The sequence below is a fragment of the Pantherophis guttatus genome, chromosome 6 (genome assembly GCF_059756535.1).
Source record: "Pantherophis guttatus breed Tessera chromosome 6, ASM5975653v1, whole genome shotgun sequence".
Classification (NCBI taxonomy): domain Eukaryota; kingdom Metazoa; phylum Chordata; class Lepidosauria; order Squamata; family Colubridae; genus Pantherophis; species Pantherophis guttatus.
The window spans coordinates 18,694,146-18,712,615 of record NC_142068.1 but is presented as its reverse complement, the minus strand read 5'-3'; the positions used below and the strand labels follow the sequence as shown (position 1 = coordinate 18,712,615).

At 40.3% G+C, this 18,470-nt stretch overlaps 1 protein-coding gene and 1 pseudogene across 25 annotated transcripts in view; one reads left to right on the top strand and one right to left on the bottom strand.

Moving 5' to 3' along the window:
• Positions 1 to 17,474, bottom strand: part of PHC3 (polyhomeotic homolog 3) — a 50,333-nt gene extending 32,859 nt beyond the window's left edge. For 3 of the 24 annotated variants that reach the window (XR_015728425.1, XM_060683175.2, XM_087872060.1), the window contains exons 1-6: positions 17,335 to 17,414; positions 14,400 to 14,549; positions 11,584 to 11,742; positions 9,086 to 9,163; positions 7,280 to 7,438; positions 4,487 to 4,585 (exon numbers count right to left, since the gene is read on the bottom strand). Coding sequence is in view for 18 of the 24 variants with exons in the window: in XM_060683175.2 (XP_060539158.2) it covers positions 4,487 to 4,585; positions 7,280 to 7,438; positions 9,086 to 9,163; positions 11,584 to 11,742; positions 14,400 to 14,528 (624 nt within the window). In the remaining 6 variants the exon portion in view is untranslated. Of the gene's footprint in view, positions 1 to 4,486; positions 4,586 to 7,279; positions 7,439 to 9,085; positions 9,164 to 11,583; positions 11,743 to 14,399; positions 14,697 to 17,317 lie in introns of those variants that run through there. The other 21 variants (XR_015728423.1, XM_087872057.1, XM_087872058.1 and 18 more) reach the window with 15 other exon arrangements.
• On the top strand, positions 8 to 2,621 carry LOC117678199 (A-kinase anchor protein 4 pseudogene; annotated as a pseudogene). Its single transcript, XR_015728429.1, has one exon. The product of XR_015728429.1 is annotated as an A-kinase anchor protein 4 pseudogene (transcript).
• Positions 17,475 to 18,470: the final 996 nt, after the last annotated feature.

The window sequence follows — 18,470 nt, the reverse complement described above, 5'->3', positions numbered from 1 at the left end:
GAAAGTTGAGAGAGGAGGCAACATCTTCGGTCTGGCAGGGTCATCAAAGCAGTTCAGCTGATAAGGAACAACTTTATAGTCTTAGGTACATTTCCACTTCCAAGCCTCAGAAGATGTCTCAGGAAGTTGACTGGTTACACAGCCAAGCAGGTGTGTGTAAGGTCGATCTCTATAATCCTGGAGGAGGAAAGGATCAGGAACGCAAAGTGATTTGTTTTGTCGATGTTTCCAGCCTGAACATTAAGCAAACAGATGATACGGATAAAGATGCTGCTGGCCAGTCTAAAAGCAGTGAATCTGCCACAGGACTTGATCTGGGGAAAATGCAGGACAAAGAGGTCATAGTAATCAAGGACAGTGACACACCAGAACAGTCTAAGACAGAAGGAGCAGTTTGTCTGTTCAAACAAGGTTCAACCGAAGAGCTTAATGTTGTGTCCTGGCTTTTTGATGACCTGCAAAAATATGCATGTGGATTTCAGCATGCACTGTCCCCTTCAACTGCCCCTCCTGCACAAAAGCCATCAGCAGCGGACAAGATGTCCCAGAATAACAACAATACAGCTTTCAAACCTTCGGAAGGTCAAAAAACACCATCAGATGAAGTAGCATGCACTGTCCAAAAGCTGTGTGCTTTGGTTATGCAAATGGCAAGTAAAGAGATCTCTGAAAATTTGGAAGACGCCGCCAGCAAATGTATACGCCAGGCAATTTATGCTAGTAAAGATGGGAAAGCTCTTAATCCCTCTGGTTCGGTAAGTAAGGTTGCATCCAAGATGGTGAATGATGTTATGGAAAATGCTCAGGATGCCAATAAAGATAAGAAAGAGGAGGGTAAAGGACTCCCCAAGAAAACATCACTTTTTTATGGTGAGTTATGTTCCAACCAAAGCGAATCATGCCCAGAGGAAGAAGGAAGACCAACACATGCCCACTTGATACATCCAAGAAAACAGATGTCTTGCAATGATGGTACTAGTTCTTTCAACAAAGGGCTAATGGTATATGCAAACAAAAATGCTAAGGATATGACATTTTCATTTGTGAATGCCACCAAGATACACAAAAGGCCACCACTCCCAGCCTGTGTGATTCTGAAGAGAGTGTTTCTCAAACACACAAAGGATGTCATATCGGACTTAATTGACTCTACCATGAAAAATCTGCATAATGTCACTGGAGTCCTCATGACAGACTCCGATTTTGTTACTATGGTGAAGAAAAACCTCTTCAATGCGGGAACCCAGAAGTCAACTGAGATTTTAGAAGCAATGGTATTAAGAATGTATAACGCTTTGATGTCGGATACTAAGGACAGAGGGCATAGTCTTGTATACTCTTTATTGAAAACAGGATGTTCGTTAGACCCCAATTCTCCAAATATGCACTTTGCATCTTTGAAGGGTGGGGTCCATATGAGGGAAAAGGTAAGGCAAGATGGACAGTCATCAGCACAAAAAGTAGGTGAAACAATAATTAAGGATGGAATTAGCATGTTGAGATCAAGAGCAGGAGGCAAAGGTTCAGACAGGGGATGTCATGATAAGAGGCCAGAAAAAAGTAACTCTACCACTGAGTTTCTAGCAAAAGACCTCATTTTGACAGCTTTAATGTTGATACAACAACATCTCTTAACTCAGTACAAAGAGCCTGTTTGTGAGTCAAATACATCTTCATTTGGATTTTATGAAAAAGGAGGCAAACATGGTTCTAAATCTCATAGTTTCAATTCCAGGAGTGATCCACAGCAGCAAGAATACCAGAGGGGGGAAATACAAAGTGCCCTTCTGTCAATCATCCAGAAGGTCCTACAAGAGGCTGGTTTCAATGTAGATGAGTGTGAAATAAGCAAGAATACCAAATCAAACTCGTATGATGATAGATCTAGTAGAAAGCCTACATCCAAACAGAATAGTTCAGATGTGGATTGTGAGAATATGGAGCAGATAAATAAGAAATTCATTGATCAGCTGATGGAATCTGTGATGAAGCTCTGTATGTACATGACTAAAAGCCCTGATTTTGTTGTTGAAGATTACTCTGACGAGCAAGGCACGTACATCACAGCAAGAAACAAAGGCATGTCAACTCCAGATTCAATGTTATCCCAGAAACCTCCACGAACTAATATTGGAAAACCGCTTGTGCCTGCTGGTTCTGAGGTGATAGTAAACAACCAGAGCTCCAACACCAGCTCTCAAAACAGAGAACTCCAGGCTGTCCTCCAGTGGATGGCTGCTTCTCATTTCCAAGTGCCCAATCTCACTTTCATGAATGAGAATGATGACGAGCTGAAGAAGCTTCCACAGCTGGCTGACAAAGCAGCCAAGAAAGGTGCAAGTGTAGGGGATATTTTGCAGGAGGTAATGAAGTATTTCGAGAAACAACAGGTTGACGCCGCTGTGGGAAATATGCCTCGTTGCGGATTACTTGACTGGTTGCTTGCTAATCTGTAGATAAGTAACACCACCTCCCTCTCATTGCTTCCACCCAGCAAAGTGCCATCTTACTTGTAAGATGGAACAACAATACAGCTCATTTTCCAGAGACAGCGGTTCCACAGGCTGACACACACAAGCTGGGTAAAATCACCAATAAAAAAATACAAATGTCAACTGTTACTAATTTGTTTATTATTTTTTATGTAGATATTATAAATAAGTTATAAGAGTAAAAATAAATCCTAAAAGTATGTTTTTAATGGATTGTTATCAAAGCTGTTGGTATACTGATGGTATCATCTTTGATTTTTCTTTTGTTTAAAGGACATAGTTAATATCCTTCTACTTTAGGTCTAATTAGAGTTCCTTTTCTCTTCTTTTCATTACTAACTCTAGCAAATAATTCAAAGTTGGATGTTGACATTGTACTTGCTAAACCTTTTTTTATATATATTTCCAATTTTTACTGTGTATTCATAAAAATCAATTAAACTTTAACATCTTTATGAAAATAATTATGCTACTATATTTATTGATATTTAGTCACTCCATTGGTATCAGTCCATTGTACTAAAATTAATGAAATATGGTCATTCTTGCTGATGATCTAGAACTGTTGTGAAAAGTTTCATATATGTATTTACATGTAAGCAAACTCTGTCTCTGTCCCCTTCTCTTAATACACACACAGAGACACACTGCTGTACTGATTTGTCTTTGTTAAAATTTTATTTTACTTTTATTCCTTTCCCCTTTGTTGTTTTATTAAATAATGGCCATTTTTTAAAAAAATCCATAATAGTAGTGCTAAAACAAATATAGAGGGATATTTTAATCAACAGTAGAAATTGTTATGATTTGTTTCTTCTGAAAAGTTTTTACACACCCAGAATTTTATGTACACTTCTGCAAAATTTGCCATGTCACTAAACCATAAAATCCCTTCTGATATGGGGTTGTTTATTGTTTGTTATAATTAATTCATCCAAAGTTGTGTTCATGCTTGTATAAATAACTGGATTTTACCAAACACAAGAAAGCAGGCATTTTCACAGTTAGATTATTTGAACAATAAATTTCTCTATTGTCAATTTTTATTACTTTGATTAAAGACACAAATATATAGGAACCATGAGAATGGCTCAAGTGTTACAGGTGATTAGCCAATGCTTCCTACTGTGTCAATTTTTTTAAAAAAACAAGTAACCGAGGAAGTTTTTCACATAGGTATAAAAGACACCCAACCTACTTGCTCTATCAAATTCTTGAATCTGAAGGGAGCTACTCTGAATGATTATATCACACTGTATGCAGTCTATCCCATTACTGTTAAATGCATGTCTTATTTGCTCAACAATGAATTAAAGAAGGTTTAAGAATCTGAACATTAATGATTGCTGTTAGTTCTTCTTTCACCACAATACCAGTGTAACTTTAAATTTTATACCAGGAAACTATCCTAAAGGAAGTTTGAATACTCAGCTGACAGTATTAAACAATGGGCATTTTTAGAAATTAATCCTGTTAACAGAGTATAGGTACGGTTAGGATCATAGTCTCTGTGTAAATACATTTATTAACTGGGTGCTTAAAGAATTAATGTTAAAGGTTAAAGCATAATATTTGATGCATTGTTTTCCAAGTTGTTTTTCTCCCTCAGTATGTACTAGCTAAGTATGACTACATGCATCAGTTCTGTGAAGGTGATCATCCTACTTTCCATGGTAAAAAAAGAAAATAAATAATAATTTTGTCTTCTAGAAAACACAAATTCACAAACTTTATACTATAAATTATTTACAATAGATCAAAAAAGAATGCGCATCTAGAAGATGTTGTATGTGTGTTTGCAAGAGTTTGAAGCTTCTTTAGCATTTAGAACCTCTGGCTTTTTGTGAGAAATTGCACACACAAAATCACTAATGCAATAACAACAACAACAACAATGCATATGAACACAAAGAGGAAAGTCGCGTCCCAGTCCTTCACAATGGTTCTGGGTTACAGGTAGACACACACACTCCCCACAATCCATGCAGCCTCACCTGAGTAGCTGCAGACTGACAGGGAAACGAAGATGATGAGGACACAACAGGAATGTCAGACTGGACAGCCGCCACAGTGGTAGCAGGCGTAAAAATCAGCTGTGAAGGCAGGAAAAAGAAAATTGAAAGCCACACAAAGCACACACATGTATATAGAGGCAGTCCTTGGCTTACAACAGTTCATTGAGTAACCGTTCAAAGTTACAATGGCACTGAAAAAAGTGACTTATCATTTTTCACACTTATGACCGTTGCGGCATCTCCAGGGTCACATGATCAAAATTCGGATGCTTAGCAACTGACTCATATTTATGACGGTTGCAGTGTCCCTGGGTCATGGGACCACCCTTTGCCACCTTCTGACAAGCAAAGCCAATGGGGAAACCAGATTCACTTAACAACAACAACAACTGCAGCAATTCACTTAACAACTGGCAGGGGTGAAATCCAGCAAGTTCTGACAGGTTCTGGAGAACCGGTAGCGGAAATTTTGAGTAGTTCGGAGAACCAGCAAATGCCACTGCTGGCTGGCCCCAGAATGGTGTGGGAATGGAGATTTTGTAATATCCTTCCCCCCAGGAGTGGGGAGGGAATGGGGATTTTGCAGTATCCTTCCCCTGCCACGCCCACCAAGCCACACCACGCCCACCAAGCCACGCCCACAGAACTGGTAGTAAAAAAAATTGAATTTCACCACTGAACTGTGGCAAAGGTCGTAAAAAGGGGCAAAACTCACTTGACAAATGTTTCACTTAGCAACAGAAAATTTGGGCTCCATTGTGGTCGAGGACTACCTGTAGTCTGAAAACAAATTGGTGTGTCTTTTCCTTTAGCACAAGACCTACAAATACTTATTCTAATGTCTTAAAAAGAACCTTCACACTTTTTGAGTCGCTTTGCTATTTCATTTCTTTGAAGAAGAATGTCTGCAGCCTGAGGCTTTCCCCAAAACAACGTAATTATATGCTGTTCTTCATTGGTATTTGAAAGTTACTAAAAAGGAAACTGTCAAATAGACGTAAACACCTGGCCAACCTTGGCTGATCTTAGGAGTAGGTACTTGGTTGAGACACCACTACGAAGTATCAGAGTTCAGAACTAGGATGGGAAATCAAAGAAATCTCCCAAAAGAAGACAAGATCAAATCACTTCCATATTATTATCAAGAAAGAATGGAAATTGTTCCGTCCCTGAGTTTTTTCATTAAGTCGTAATTTACTTTCCTCATTTAAGTTGAGGCTAAATTCTCCATTAAACCAAATATCAATTTGATTAAAGGTATCTACCATTTCATCTTAGCCTAGATTTGTATCTATCTCAGCGTTTTAAATTCAAAACCTAGCTATGGCCAAATTAGAAATAAACTGTTAATGCAACAAATATGTAAAATTTAAAAGCGTGAACAGTAGCTCTAGTAAGGGATAAAGGAAGCCATACTAAAACTTAGAAAAATGAAAATCGTTTCATTGTGCTGGGGAGAAAAAAGTCCTCAGCAAGTTGCTGTTTGTATCAGAAAATCAGAGTTGAAAGAGAATGCCTACTTCTTGGAACCTTAGACCTCTGGCTGAACAGAGCAATCTAAAAGTTACAAAAAGAGGCACAGATGCTTCTTGTATACCTATCCAAGACATTACTAATAGGAATAGGAGTATTCCTATAATAATAGGAATGATAGAAAACACCTCTCCAAACATGTCAAATATAAGAGACTATAAAATTAGAGATGCCACTGTTTGGAGTCAAAGACTATTTATTTATTTATAAAATGTATAGGCTGCCCATCTTATCTCAAGGTAACCCTGGGCAACTTACAATCATAAAAAAATAGAACTATACAGGTTAAAAACATAAACAAGTTAATGTAAAATCCAAAACACTACAGCCAATTAAAAAATGGGCGGGGAGAGAGCAGGATGGGGGGAGGAGGTGGGATCCATTGTTAATCAATCAACCGCCCCCATTGTGATATACCCTAATTGGAACCCCAAGCTAACTGGAGAGCCAGTAAGCTCTTCTGGAAGGTCAGCGAATGGGGGCTGACCTCACCCCTGGGGCCAAGATAGTCCACAGAGCAGATGCAGGACATCTCCTGGATCATACCAGTCGGAATAGTCAGGCTGATGGGGCCCTCAGTATGTCTTCTCTGCTGGCAGGGGGGGGGGCAGACCAATCCCAGTGGGATGAGACAGTCCCTCAAGTAACCTGGACACATAAGGGCTTTAGAGATGATTATCAACACCTTGAATTGCATCTGGGAGTAAACCAGCAGCCAATGCATTTCATGGAGCAGTGGTGTTACATGGGTTATTCTTGGAGCTCCAAGAACTGTCTGTGCAGCTGCGCCACTACCCTACTAGAGCCTCTGAACACCCTTCAAGCAGGGGTGCTATTCAGCAGGTTCTGGAGAACTGGTAGCGGAAATTTTGAGTAGTTCAGAGAACCAGCAAATACCACCTCTGTCTGGCCCCAGAGTGGGATGGGAATGGAGATTTTGCAGTATCCTTCCCCTGGAGTGGGGAGGGAATGAGGATTTTGCAGTTTCCTTCCCCTGGAGTGGGGTGGGAATGGAGATTTTGCATATTCCTTCCCCTGCCACGCCCACCAAGCCACACCACGCCCACCAAGCCACGCCCACAGAACCGGTAGTAAAAAAAATTGAATTCCACCACTGCCTTCAAGGGTAGCCCCATATAGAGCGCAAGTGCACTTACAACACGCAGCCAAAAGCCATACATAAGAGACAGGACAAGACAAAAACACCAAAAATGGTAACAATCAATCGGCAAGACTTACCATCTGAGCTCGGAGATACATCTGAGCCTGACTGGCAGTCAGATTAGGAGAAGTGCTGCCTAACAACATGGTCTGCTGCGTAAGGCTGCTGCTACTAGTGTTGGAGGTCTGTGAACGGCTTATTAGCTGTGCAGGTGTAGGAGAAGCAGAAAGATTAATCTAGGGAAGAAAAATAAATTATCATTAACTATCTTTAGTCCACTCATCTAAAAGCAGGTGCACCCAACAATTCTATTCAATTGTCTATTATACTGAAAACACGACAACAAAATGCCTAAGTATCATTCACATTATGCAGTGAAATACCATATTTTTTGGCGTATAAGACGCACCTTAGTTTTTGGGGAGGAAAATAAGAAAAAAGCTGACTGGCAGGTGGATCAGCTCCAGGAATACCCCCAATCAGCTTTTCCCAGAGGTGAATTTTAGCAACAGGTTCCTTGGTTGTGAGCTCTGTGCCTTGTTTTTTGTTTTTTTTTCCTGCTTTTTTTTCTGCCTCTGAAAGTTCTGAAACTCTGGTTCAGAAAAAACTTTTTTTCCTGCCTCTGAAAGCCTCCGAAACAGAGCTTCAGAAAAAAAGCCTCTAAAGCTCTGTTGGGGGCTTCTTTTCTGATGCTTTTTTCAGCCTCTGAAACCTCCGTGTGAGAAGCTGAGCCGGGCTACATTCGGAATGTAAGACGCACCCGGATTTTCACCCTCTTTTTTGGGGGAAAAAGGTGCGTTGTTATACTCAAAAAAATACGGTAATATTTTTGTTTTGAAATTATGCTCCGTGGGACAGAATTTGGATATGGTAAAATGCTAAGTAGTCTCAGCTTTTAAAACTGTATTTTAGCCTGAAGTTTTTCTTCGTTAAAAAGAATACTGGACACAGTCTATTACATGCTAACATTTGCTAACAAATAATAAGAGAATTTTCCAAGCTTAAACATGGGAATTAACAGCCATATGTTTTTTATGTAAGCTTTGCCCATTTTTTTTAGCCAGCTATTAAATCTGAAGCTGGAATTGCTGTTCAGTTCTAAACTTGAAACACTCCCTTGCAATAAAAGTCCAACAACTTTTGGTAAATTGTAAATGTCATATAGTCTTCAACACTGAAAAGGTTGCCTAAATAAGCTAATATCAAGTCAGCAGGTTCTCAGTAGGTGAAATCAGGACTCTTAGTGGATTCCCATTACTCTTGTAATTTCTTTCTCCAAATAAATCTAGCAAGTTCAATATATATCATCCCAAAAGGTTTGAACCTCTTTTAGTCTTGCATTCAGAATGAACTCAACCAGACCATTTTTTCACAGCAAAATAATGTTTAAATGTCTATATTACTATTTACAGCATAAAGGCACTGAGACTTTAATACAGGGGTGTCAAACTTGATTTCATTGAGGACCTTTGGGGGGGCCGGATGGGGGGGCGTGGCCAGGGTGGCCGTGACCAGCTTGACGTCACTCGTATCGGGGGCGCCTGTGGAGACCAGAGGTCTGTTTTTGGCTGCGACAGCCTCCTGCAACCCTCTGCCAGCGAAAACGGAGCTTGGGAGGGCCGCATGCAGCCCTCCCGAGTTCCGTTTTCGCTGGCAGAGGCACTGCAGGCCGGTCCTTTGCTGTTTCCAGGGCAGCCTCATTGGCTAGATCTAAGCACTCCATGGACCAGATTTGGCCCCCAGGCCTTGAGTTTAACACCCCTGCTTTAATAGGTTAAGAATTCCAGTTGTTGCTCCTCAAACATTTGCATAAACAATGTGAATATAAAGAATAAACATGGAAACCTTATAGATTAAGAGAAATACTTTTGCTAGACACTTACCGAGGTTTCTGACATGCTGGACTGCTGACTGACACTGCCATTAGGAGAAGCACACTGCCTCCCACCTGAAAGATTTGCCTAAACAGCAAGCATATCTATCAAATGAGTCATTTGCATTGCAAGAAAAAATGCTTGACTAACAAGAGTGTACCCGCATTAAACTCAACGGCAGCCAGCCCCAAAGCCACAATTCTCATAATCACTTTTATTTGTGGTCTCCATTCTCTTTCATTCCAGTCGGCTTGCTATCTCTTTTGAAAGCTTAAAGCACAGGTCTTCAAACTTGGCAGCTTTAAGACTTGTGGACTTCAACTCCCAGCATAGCTGGCTGGAGAATTCTGGGAGTTGAAGTCCACAAGTCTTAAAACTGCCAAGTTTGAAGACCTCTGGCTTAAAGAGTCATATGTTATCCTGAACTAACACTCCATCCACCCAGTAAGGAATTCCGTAGTGATTTCCTTCAACCAACCAATGATGGTTTCTGCAATAGTGAGAACAATTTTTGTCCCCTCTCTTATTTTGTTTTCCTCTTCCTTTGCTTGGATCGTAAGGGTGAAGAAATGAAGCAGTAAATCTCTGGGTGGTATAAATGGGAAAATGGGATTATATTTTCCAAATAAATAAAAAAATCAATGAGCTCTAACTTTTTACTGTATTTTGATAGGTCACTTTCATTCTTTTGTTTAATATTGCTGGAAGCTTAGAAATCTTTGTACGTGCAATTATTATAGAAAGATACTAGACAAAAATGATATCAGAATACATTCTCTGATGTGAAAAGAGCGAAATGAAATTCACTGTGTCAATAACACAAGAGATTAAAATAGTCAGATATTCACGACTAATGATTTTGAATTGTTACACGGTTTCAAAATGAAAATCAAATTGGTTCAGTCTCTAGTCTCAGGCTTCTGTTCCTTAATAGTAAGTTATTTTATTATTATTATATCAACAGACCATTAAGTTACTGGGTTAAAATATTACTTTTTTAAAAAAATGACCTCTTCCACTTATGAAGATTTTCTTATCTATTTATATCAGAGGTAGGAAATTTGGGATCTTTTAATATTGCCAAACTTGAGCTTCCAGCATGCCTCACTATTGCCTATGCTATTGGGTATTAAAGTTCCACTGCTGTTAGGTACCAAATTCTGCTTTAAGTGCTACAGACAAATATTTGTGGGGTTGGAAGAAGGTTGGAAAACTTTCCCTTAAAATCAAAGTATTGTAATATATTATTATTATTTAATTTTATTCATTAAACATGAAACTCAGTCAACTGAACATTTAAAAATGTATCACAAATATTATTGACTGGTACTGATGGTTGATACAGGTTGCTGCCAGCATCCTAGGTATCAACCAAGTATCTTCTTAAAATGTATGATGTTCCGAATAGCGCAGTTTTTTGCAGTTCCGCTGGTGTTATTGCAGGAAGCTGTAATTTCTTGATGTATTATTATTATTATTATTATTATTATTATTATTATTATTATTATTAATTAAAGAGCCTTAGTGGTGCAGCGGACTAAAGTGCTGTTAATTAGCACTTAGCTGCCATCTGCCTGCAATTACTGCGAGTTCAAATCTCACCAGGCTCAAGGTTGACTCAGCCTTCCATCCTTCTGAGGTAGGTAAAATGAGGACCTGGATTGTGGGGGGCAATAAGCTGACTTTGTATAAAAAAGAACACCGCTTGGCGGGGGGCGAAAGCCCTACTAAGCAGGTATATACAAAAAGTATAAAGGCTATTGCTTAACGCATTGTAAGCTGCCCTGAGTCTCTGGAGAAGGGCGGCATATAAATCGAACAAACAAACAAACAAACAAACAAACAAACAAATAACTTATTCATTAAACATGAAACTCAGTCAACTGAACATTTAAAAATGTATCACAAATATTGACTGGCACTGATGGTTAATACTGGTTGCTGCCAGCATCCTAGCTTAGATAATAATAATAATAATAATATTAATAATAGGATTATAATTTGGAACATAACACTCCAGATATCATGGTTGTCGAGGGCCGAAGTGTACAGTTTATTGATATCGCTGTACCAGGAGACGCCAGAGTCGAAGAAAAAGAACTGGAAAAAAAACATCACGAAATATCGCAATCCGGCCATCGAAACTACGCGGCTATGAATGGAACATGTAACGGTGATACCCATTGTAATCGGGGCACTTGGTACCATGTCCAAGAATTTTACAAAACACATCGAGAAATTGCAGCTTCCTCCACTGCTTCCTTGCAGTGGAATTGCAAAAAACTGCACTATTCAGAACATCATATATTTTAAGAAGATACTTGGTTGATACCTAGGACGCTGGCAGCAACCTGTATCAACCATTAGCACCAGTCAATTGTATTTGTGACACATTTAAAAATGTTCAGTTGACTTTCATGTTTAATTAATAAAAGAGATAATAATAATAATATGAAGAATTAAGGTCAACTTCCTGATCTTTATTTTCTAATCTACCCCGGTCTTACCTGTGGAACATTGGCCAAACTCTGGAACGGAGTACTGCTCAAATGTTGCTGTTGTAAAGCTGCAGTTTGTAACATTAGATGCTGCTGCTGAGCTGCATACATCTGCTGAAGGTATTGTGCAGCTGAGCTGGGGGGACGATGCAAGGCCTGTTGAATGACCTGTGGGGTTTTGAGTAGCGGTAACCATGGCAAGAACAAGAGATGGAGAAAGATCAGTCCTATCATAACAGCCATTTAAGCATTAGCATAGCCTGTACTTCTAAGAAACTGCGTCACTGCCTTTGTAACCAGGAACATTAATTCATCTGACCACTAAGTTCACTGCTAGCTCTATGATCACAGGCTTCCATGTCCAGCATCAAAATATATGGAAGACACATGAGAGGTGATGTCCATGGAGTTGAGGTGATAAATGATAGTGAAATGGCAATTTCTCACAGGAAGGAGGAAGCACATTCCAGAAAGGGAAGGGAGACAAAAGGCAGCACAGTCTAGATAGGAAACAGAGGAAGAGAATTAGAATAGCCACTCTCTAGAATCTCTCAGGATGTATTTGTTAGGCTGGGAGAGGTAAAGAGTTTAGTCTGGCAAAATTCTGTTCGCTACAGTAGGTGTAAACAATTAAAGAACTGAACTCGGTTTGAATTGTCCAACGTTGTATTTGGGCTCAGCTTGACAAGACATCAGTCCAAGACAAGTGGTGTGTCACTGCGTAGTCACCATGCCACAAGGCCAAGAACATCTTGTCTTAGTCTGGACTATCCTATCAGATGCCAATGCTTAAAGTTAACCAACTATATTGACTGTACACTGCACGAACCAGAAAGAGGGCTGAGAAAATATCTACAGACCCTTCACATCCTTGTCATAAACTGTTTCAACTTCTCCCCTCAGGACGCTGCTATAGGGCATTGCATGCCAAAACAAGTAGACACAAAGACAGTTCCCCCCACTCCCCCGTGCCATCACTCTGCTGAATACCCAATTCCCACAGCACTAATTCAGGCCCAAAGATATTTACCCATGTAGTAGGCTAAGTTGTTATTATCCTTATCATCTTTCTCACCTTTTCATTTCTCACCTTTTATCGTCTTTCCTACTATCTGCTCCTATTAGTATTTTATGATTTATCACTTGTTTGTCTCTTATGATTAATGATTGCAACTATGATGTCCGATCTGTGACTCATCACTTTGTTGTTTGTATGTACACTGAGAGTTTATGCACTAGAGACAAATTTCTTGTGTGTCCAATCACACTTGGCCAATAAGAATTCTATTCTATTCTGTATCTGATGTTCCCCCAAACCCTCAGGTATAGTTTTCTAACAGCCCATGCTTATCTCCAAAACAGTCACTGCAGTGCAAGTGTTTTACTTACATCCAAACATATTCCTTCCAGGACCATCGATGGAATGCCAAAGTCAGTCTCCCTTTGGAAGGCTCTATGTCCTTCCCCTGTAGCCTGACTTATCATTGGCCAACTAGAAGCCCCCAAATCTGTGTTGTAGGCTACCACAACACAATGGTGGCTTGCCTGATGTGTCTAGGACTGTGTTTTTCAAACTTGGCAACTTTAAGAAGTGAGGGTCTCAACTCCAAGAATTCCCCAGGCAGCAAGTCTGAAAAACAACGCTCTAGGGGTTGGGGAATGTCAAACAGTTGGGAAGCAAGGATTGGTAGGAATTCCTGCCAAATAGGATTTTAGCCCACCCCCAGGCTTTCAAGGAGCTTCAGCATCTGAACTGGCAAAAAAAATTGCCATTTGAAATTTTGGGCAGTTCAGACAAAATATTAGCTCCACTGCTCAACAAGGGCCAAATTCTTGGTGGCAGTGCCCTCAACTGAACTTTTATAAACATGGCTTCTCTCAAATAATTGAACTGCATATTTTAAATGGTTTTTCCCCAGTCCTCATGACTAAGTCATGGGAGTTGCCATTCCAAGAATTCTCAGCCTCAGGCTATCCTGGTTAAGAATTCTTGATCTAACCCACCTGGAAGGTATCAGGTTGCAATGGGCTGTTTTACTAACATTCCACACAACACCATAGTTTTGTAACGATCAAGCATTTACTTGCCAAATAGAAATGAACTGTATTAAATAACTTTCAAAATCTTTGATTCTATATGAACCAAATAAAGCTACCAGTAGCAAAATTAGGATCAAAGATAAATTGGTGTTTAGAAGGAGCCTGGAAAGAATTAAAGAACCAAGAAGAGAAGCACTGAGATAGAAGAGGAACATTAAAAATGAGAGAAAGAAAGAATGTGATAGAAAAGGATGAAAGAGTACAGGTAGAATGAGGTTTTTAAAAGCTAAGCTAATTATTCTTTATTTTCCCTGTAAACAGAGGCATCCACATGGAGTCAAAAAAGTCAAGACAATGGCCACAACCATCTAATAGAAACCTACCCTATTTTGCATGTGTATTCACAGTCACTATCTTTTTTTTTAATTACCTCACTTCTCCCTATAGTTGCCCCTGCTGCTAAATCCAGAAATAATGTTGACTCCAACAAAGGATAGCAAAGACCTTCATTTGGTCTATGGTTTTAAGTAAATGAACTAACAGTTCCTAGATTGCTATAGATCAGAACATAAATATTCTTAAAGCTGCACATTTCCCAAAATAGTTTGCAAGCATTTAATCTCTCCAGAACTCTAAACTGGTTGCAAAAAAAAAGAAAAGAAAAGCAATAGGAGGGGCTGATCAAGAATTATTATTGAAATCATAGAAGCTGCACTTAATCAGAATCTTTTTAGCAATGGTTTTCAATTGCAATACATATTAACAGTGTTTCCTCAGTTAAATACCTGCACAGCATGTCGATCTGAGCCACTGTAGACAGATATCTGGGGTGGTTGTGTACGGGAGGGGGAAGATGTAGTAGCAATGGTTGTTGTGCCTGTAGAAGAAGTTGTTGTGCTTGATTCATTCTCCATAGCTGTGGAATGATTCTGCCTCTGAACAAAATATTTAAAAAAAACACACCAAATGAATACCATATTCTTCAACATAGACTCTAAAGGAAACACACATGTAGGTAGGATTCTATATAGAAAACAAGATCAAATTCCACAACATTCAATAATGCAAGTCCAAATCTCATGCCTGAAGTTTCATACTTAGAGAACCAGAATAATAGTCTATCTCAAAATACTGTTGCAGATATCATTTAAAATTTGTTGTTGTTGTTAGTTGCAAAGTCGTGTCCAATCCATCGTGACCCCATGGACAATGTTCCTCCAGGTCTCTACCATCCTCTAGAGTCTATTTAAGCTCATGCCTATTGGTTCAGTGACTCCATCCAGCTACTTCATTCTCTGTCGTCCCCTTCTTCTTTTGCCCTCAATCTTTCCCAGCATTAGGTTCTTTATTTAAAAAATAAAGAGTTTCAGGACTGAAACGGTGATATTTCTTTTATTTTAAATAGCTGTACCTGTTGTAGATACTCTGCTGTTGATGTTGCCCCTGAAAATTTTATACAGCTGATACAGAAGGCTGCCAGACGTATTAGTACAATTTAAATGGCAAATACGTTTTGCCTTGGGAACAAACCATACTCAAGACTGCACATATAGTGTTTTATTTTCAAGGGAACGAAAACAAATGGCCCACCTTTAGCAAGTTAATTAAAATGTATGTTTGATATGTGATTTGAACTCAGATCTCCAAGTTTAATAGCACAAAATATGCAAATGCACTCAGAATTAAATCCCTCTGTTTTTAATATTGCTTACTTTCAAAGAAGTCTGCATGGGATTACTATGTAAGACTAGCAATCGTATCTGCATCACTCTGACCTATATATCATCAATGTTTAGCTGATCCATTTCTCCTGTGTGTTGTACTATGCAAAATGAACATATAACTAGTTACCTGAAACAGGAATCTTATAAATCAGTTATATTTTCAGATAACCTTTATGGAATCAAAGATGTTGTGGAACCACAACATTTTAGAGAAAATGCAACTTTTATTGCAGGTGGCACATGCTGCTTGACTTGTGAATTGCAAAAATTAGCAGCTATTTGTTAAAACAATTGAGATACCTGTTGTTATCATTGTCATTTTTCAACTGCCACCTATCTAGTCATTTTTACAGTCATATTTAGCATTTGGATATTTTTAAGGGTTCAAAAACACTTCACCTGCATTATGTATTTTCTATCCCTACTGAAACCATTTGAGTAAAAAGTATTTCACCCACATTACAGATAGAAAATGAGGTTGAAATTTTTTAATAATCTGGATTAGGTTGCAACCCTATACAAGAGTAGCATCATACAGCCATCCAGATGATAATGTGAGACTCCAAATTCCACCAGCCTAGCCATCATATCAAATGATCAGGCATGACAGGAAATTAAGTCCAATAATAGCAGAAGCATTGCAGGTTATCTGCTGCTAGCAGATTGTATCTGTTCTGCAAAACTCTCTCTACCTTCGTTTAGTGGCCATGCAAAATTTTGCAATCCAGAAATACAGTATTGGATTGCTCTCTCAGCATTCTTTATCCTGGTAATGTCTCAACTTTGGCAGCTTGAAGATGTGTGGACTTCAACTCTAGAACTGAAGGCTGCTGACTCCTACCATCTCAACAACTTGTGGCATTGTCATCTTTGCTGGCTAGGGAATTCTGGGAACTGAAGTTCGACACATCTTCAAGGTGCCAAGATTGAGAAACACTGGTCTATACTTTACCTGGGAGGAAACATTATTAAACGCACTGAGGAGAAGGTATGTCATGTTCATGAATACAGCATAATCTAGCACTGTGGCACCTTAAAACATGTGTGTTATTCAGATGGTCAGAGTCAGCAGCCTACAAATTTTAACAAACAATAACAGTAATAAATGAATGGTATTTCGGATGCCACAAGATTCTTTGTCATTCACGTTACACCAATAGTAATCTAAACCTAACGGGATTGTAGGAAAGCCAGCAAGTGAACGATTTCACTTCACCACCAGCCCAGCAAATATAAATTTAACAGCTGCTATTTTATCTCATCAGTGAGATCTAGAGAATGAGCCTGACACGGATTTCTGATTTTTAACCAGCACACTTCATTTTGATTCCAGGGAAAGGAATCAAATCAAACCAATCCATCTAGCAACTCAGATGAAGGGGTGCACATAGGTGTGTGCAGGGTTTTTCTCTCTCTTTCTCTCTCTCTCTCTCTCTCTCCCAGGGCATCCTGCTTTGCTTAGCTAAATCATTGCACGTGGGGCTGTTCAAACATGGGGCAACTTTCATTTCTGGTCCCCAATAATAGACTTTGCACAGCAGGAGGGATTGTCAGCGCCTTTAAGAAAGGAGATTGAGCCCCACAAGGGAATTAAAAAATAAAATAAAATACGCGGCTCAAGGCATAGCTCTCTCTACGCAGGTGATTTACCCGGGCCAACCTCTGGCCTGGGGTTCACCCTTCACGCAAGGCTGAGCCAATGCAACCTTCTCCATCCAGACCGGCACCTGGGTAACAACTCCCGAGCCAGGGAGTGCGCGCGCACCTCTGGAGGGCGCCAGGTTGGGGAAAGAGAGACGAGAGAAGCCCGGGGCCCAGCGGCTTCCACTGCCCGTTCCTGCCATCCCCACAGCCCGGACGCGTTGAGGATCGCTTTGCGCCAGCCCACTCTCCCCGCCGGCCAGGAGCCCCTCCCGCGTCGGGCGGCCGCTCCCTCCCCCCTCGCGCCCCCCCCACTCCCGCGCGAAAGAGAAACGCACCCGCTCGGCGTACGAACCCTTCACTCCGCTTCCGCCATGTTCTCGCCTCCCTCACAGGGAGGCAGCGCGCACGCGCCTCGCGGCCGGGAGGTTGCGCTCGACACGCTTCGAGGGGGAGGAATCGCGTGTGAATGGGCCGTTCCCGTGTCCTGGTCCTGAATTCTTCCGATTTGAGGGTGGGGGAGGGGCGGGGAGGGCTTTTTTTTTTTTTTTTTGCAGCCCGCTTAGGCTTGTCATTCTTCCAGATGACGGGAAAACTGGATGGGGATTTTTTTCTCTCTCCTCTCCTGGCTCTCTTGAGGATCTGGGGAAGATTGAATAAGGGAAATTCCCCGCGTGTGTTGTCCCATCCTGATCCTCTGCCGCAAGATTGGGGAGGGGGGGGGTGTGGAGGCTTCCAAAGGCACGCGTCAGCTGGATTCGGACGTTTCGGGAAGCCACGAACAAACCGCCGTTGCCTGGGGTCTTGTGATAAGCCATATAAACAATGGTTTTTCAAAGAATGGGAAGAAAAGCTTTCATAAAACGTTTGCAAGAGACGGGGACCCGCAGGCCAGCCAACTCTGCTTTTAGGTTTAGGTATTACACACTTCCAGCCTGAGTGATTCCTTTGTGTTAATGGAGACAGCGGGATTAATGCAATAAAAATCCTGGTGGCCATAACAAGGGGTATAAAAATACCCTGCATAGGGCTTTTCTTGTAGCCAGAGAACAAGATGTTGGATTAAAAAGTGGACAACTGGGTTAATTAAAAACAGTTTAATTACACATGGGTTTTTTTTCCCCTTCTGTTCCGATATCTGGACAAGTCCCTGCAGTTTTTGGGCAACATTTTTCAGAAGCGATTTGCCATTTCTTTCTTTCTGGAGCCAAGAGAAAGTGACTGGCCCATGGTCACCTAGTGGCTTTGTGCCCAAGACAGGACTAGACCCCTCAGGGTTTCTTGGTTTTTAGCCTGATGACTTAAGCACTGTACCAAACTGGCTCTTAAGTGCTCTTTAAAGCACTACAGTTTTTGTTCAGATTTACATTGTAGCTGAGGATTTATTTCTGTTTAGATTAATTGAGTTCACACATCTTAAAAGTTGTTGAGATTGGGAAACAATGGACTTGAAATGTTCCTGTTCCTAGTCCAACTGTTGTGTAGAATTTT